The sequence below is a fragment of the Gymnoscopelus braueri genome (genome assembly GCF_963280865.1).
Source record: "Gymnoscopelus braueri genome assembly, chromosome: 1".
NCBI lineage: Eukaryota > Metazoa > Chordata > Actinopteri > Myctophiformes > Myctophidae > Gymnoscopelus > Gymnoscopelus braueri.
In genome coordinates, this window is record NC_137603.1 from 59,232,795 (window position 1) to 59,237,218 (window position 4,424).

The 4,424-nt window shown below is 51.2% G+C and overlaps 1 protein-coding gene across 1 annotated transcript; it reads left to right on the forward strand.

Moving 5' to 3' along the window:
• Positions 1 to 1,582: 1,582 nt before the first annotated feature.
• On the forward strand, positions 1,583 to 4,160 carry LOC308089265 (triacylglycerol hydrolase DDHD2-like; the record flags this gene model as incomplete). The annotated part of the gene is made up of 2 exons (XM_080433888.1): positions 1,583 to 1,602; positions 2,228 to 4,160. The coding sequence occupies 2 exons, from the start codon at positions 1,583 to 1,585 to the stop codon at positions 4,158 to 4,160; spliced, it is 1,953 nt and encodes a 650-aa protein (XP_080290014.1).
• Positions 4,161 to 4,424: the final 264 nt, after the last annotated feature.

The window sequence follows — 4,424 nt, forward strand, 5'->3', positions numbered from 1 at the left end:
GTGTTGAGGGGCTGTCTTGGTTGATACGTCTTTGCAACATCGCGTGGAAGTCTGGGACAGTACCGAGGGAGTGGCAGACTGGGGTGGTGGTCCCACTTTTCAAAAAGGGGGACCAGAGAGGTTGTGTGCCAATTACAGAGGTATCACATTACTCAGCCTCCCTGGGAAAGTTTATGCCAAGGTACTGGAAAGGAGGGTCCGGCCGATAGTCGAACCTCAGATTCAAGAGGAGCAATGTGGTTTCCGTCCTGGTCGTGGAACAACTGACCAACTCTTTACTCTGGCAGGGATCCTGGAGAGGGCCTGGGAGTATGCATATCCGGTCTACATGTGTTTTGTGGATTTGGAGAAGGCATATGACCGGGTCCCCCGGGAGTTTCTGTGGGAGGTGCTGCGGGAATATGGGGTGAGGGGGACCTTGTTGAGGGCCATCCAATCTCTGTACGCCCAAAGCGAGAGCTGTGTCCGTGTGCTCGGCAGTAAGTCGGATTATTTTCCAGTGGGGGTTGGTCTCAGACAGGGCTGCGCCTTGTCACCTATCCTGTTTGTGATTTTCATGGACAGGATCTCGAGGCGAAGTCGTGGCGGAGAGGGTATACGGTTCGGTGAGCTAAGGGTTGCGTCACTGCTTTTTGCGGATGATGTGGTCCTGATGGCACCATCGGTCCGGGACCTTCAGCTCTCACTGGATCGGTTCGCAGTCGAGTGTGCGTCGGCTGGGATGAAAATCAGCATCTCCAAATCTGAGGCCATGGTTCTCAGCAGGAAACCGGTGGATTGTGCAGTCCGGGTAGGGAATGAGGCTTTGCCCCAGGTGAAGGAGTTTAAGTATCTCGGGGTCTTGTTCACGAGTGAGGGGAGGACGGAGCAGGAGATCAGCCGGAGAATCGGAGCAGCAGGAGCGGTATTGCAGTCGCTGTACCGCACTGTGGTGACGAAAAGAGAGCTGAGCCAGAAGGCAAAGCTCTCGGTCTTCCGAGCAATCTTCGTTCCTACTCTCACCTATGGTCATGAAGTGTGGGTCATGACCGAAAGAATAAGGTCGCGGGTACAAGCGGCCGAAATGAGTTTTCTCAGACGGGTGGCTGGCATCTCCCTTAGAGATAGGGTGAGAAGTTCGGTCACCCGGGAGAGACTCGGAGTAGAGTCGCTGCTCCTTCGCTTGGAAAGGAGCCAGCTTAGGTGGTTCGGGCATCTAGTACGGATGCCTCCCGAGCGTCTCCCTAGGGAGGTCCTCGCTGCACGTCCCACTGGGAGGAGACCCCGGGGCAGACCAAGGACCAGATGGGCGGATTACATCTCCACACTGGCCTGGGAACGCCTCGGGATCCCCCAGGAGGAAGTTGCTAATGTTGCTCAGGAGAGGAAGGTCTGGAGCTCTCTGCTGGAACTGTTGCCCCCGCGACCCGACTCCGGATAAGCGGTTGAAGATGGATGGATGGATGGCAAATATAATTAGCTGAACAAAAATCATGACTTTGTTAATTAATGCATGTTCACTTCTTCTCTCTCTCTCATGCGTGGAGGCAAATGTGTAGTGAGCAATGAGAAGTACCCTACGCCACCCGTAAATTCAGCGCGCATGTTGTGGCTGGTGTTGTGGTGAGATTTCATAATGTAGTTTTTGTGTTTAGCCAATGCTGTGGGTATGGCGTCAGCGGCGAGAGGTCCAAATGCATGGAGTGGATGTGGCGTCAGCGGCGGAAGTAGCTTTCTCCTTTATATAGGTAGATGATCCATATTTAATATTTAGTCACACGCTATTGTTTATACTTTTCATTGGTTCAACTTTCACTTTCACTATAAAGACATTTGCAAATGTAACTGATCTACAAACTCACAATGTGTTTCTACACACTCCTGGCAGATCCCGGGCAATTGAATGCTTATTCTGGGGGGAACATTGGCCAAAAATAGCCAATCTACAAGCTCAAAGCGTGTCACAATGTGAATCATTGGTACAGAGGTTTGCAAGCAAAATATATGCTATTTATATGGGCTAAATATGCGGATGACATCATATTGATGATGTCAGACTACTGCAGCATCCATATATACATGTCTACATAACGGCAACATTATGACATAACCGTATAAATGGAATGGGAAACCTTGAGGTAGTGTTCCCAGTTGAAGGTAATCCCCTACAGCTGATGCTGACCTCGCACACATAGCAACACAACTGAATCTGATAGTGTTCTGACCCAACACCGTAACCAACTTAAAGCCTATATACTCCATCCACTTCCCCCTTCGAGATGCCTGACATGGAACCAGTCCTGCCCCCTTATCAAGTAGTACACCCGCATTGGTTCTTCTGCCAGCAGGCTGACAACAGCGCCTCCTGGCATCCCTTCAGCAGAGAGGATTCTGAGAAACTAGAGGATGTTTACTCCACTGTTGGGCTGAAGAAGGGGGATGAGGAGAAGAAGGGGGATGATGTGGTGGTTGCCCTGGAAGGAGGGCGGTATGACGTGCATTTCAAGGAGAGGATGTGCCATGCAGTGTACTGGGCCCAACCTGCCAATGAGGTACGACGTTGCACCTGGTTCTACAAAGAAAAGAACGACGGCAAATTCACGCCTTACACGGAGGACTTCAGCAACAGGCTGGAGGAGGCCTATATGATAGCCGTGAGTCTGGATGAGTGGAAGAGGAAACTCGAGTTCCCTTCGGGAGAGACGGTGATCCTGGACAATCCCAAGCTGATAATGCAGTATCAGTCGCCGGGGTCTGAGAAAACCCTCCCTCGAACCGTCAGGAGGGGAGTGGACAACATCTCTGTAGAAATACCAGATGGTGAGCCAGAGCAGGTGGACCATCTTGTCTTCATGGTGCACGGAATCGGTCCTGCGTGTGACCTGTCCTTCAGATCCATCATACAGTGTGTGAATGACTTTAGGAAGGTGTCCCTGAACCTCCTGGCTTCTCATTACAAGCTCGGCCAGCAGGACGGCAAGGTGGGCAGAGTGGAGTTTCTACCGGTCAACTGGCACAACGCTCTGCACGGAGACGTGGACAAGGACATCCGGAGCATCACTCTGCCCAGCGTAAGCAGACTGAGGCATTTCATCAACAACACTCTGCTGGACGTGTTCTTCTACCACAGCGCCACCTACTGCCAGACCATCATGGACACAGTGGTCTCGGAGATCAACACGCTGCACACTCTCTTCAGACAGAGGCACCCAGAGTTCACCGGGGCCGTTTCTGTGGCAGGCCATAGCCTTGGGTCGTTGATCCTGTTTGACCTACTGACCAATCAGATGACTGCACGAGGGGAGACAGTCGGGCAGGAGACGCCAGTCGATGAGCCCCGCCCTTCGGCTTCAGAGCTGCAAGCGCCGTCTCGCAATGCATCGCCTGTCGATCGCAACGCTAACCGGTCTTTGGGAGTGTCGGTGCAGGAGTCACATTTCCACAGCAGCATTGTGGGCGATGAGTACTTCGATGTACGCATTGGACAGTTACCAATTAACTACCCACAGCTGGATTTCCGTCCTCAGAGCTTTTTTGCGTTTGGCTCTCCCCTTGGCATGTTCCTGAGGGTCCGTGGAGTTAAACGCATCGACCCCAACTACACCTTCCCCACATGCAAGGGCTTCTACAACATCTTCCACCCGTACGACCCGGTAGCCTATCGCATGGAACCCATCATAGGCTCAGAGTGCGACCAGAAGCCCATGTGTATCCCGCACTACAATAATCACAAGAGGATGCATGATCTGAAGGACAGTTTGACCCACATGGGTACGGATCTGAAGAACGCCCTGGGGTCGTTAAAGACTGCGTTTAAGTCTTTCGCCAGGCGACCTGTGGCTGCCGCACCGCCCGCCGTAGAGGAGAGTGAAGAGACCACGTCAGAAGCAGGAAACGTACAAGGGACACCTGCCGTGCATGACGAGGCAGAGTCTTCGGCGTCTGTGGAGGAAACGGAGGTGCATGAGATCCAAGTGGGGATGTTGAATGGAGGACGGAGAATTGACTACGTACTACAGGAAACCCCCTTCAAGAGCTTCACTGATTACTTGTTTCCCTTCTCTGAATACCTGTTTGCCACCCAGTCTCATCTTTGCTATTGGGAATCTAAGGACACAGCTCTATTGCTGCTGAAGGAGATCTATGACAAGTTGGGCGTGGCCTCTGAGCAGCCACAATAGTATTTAGAATTTTTATGAACACAATATTAGTTTAATTTAGGAGTTGACAACCTTGATTAATGAAAAAAACTTAACAAATGTAGGAAAATCGTCCGTAGTTCACAGACTGTGTAATCCTCTCCCAGACCACTATGTTGACTGTCGTCAGTGGTGGAAAGTAACTAAGTACAATTTTAAGGTATTTGTACTTGTCAGTACTTTTACTTCTACTCCACTACATCTCAGAAGCAAATATTGTACTTTTACTCCACTACAATTATTTGA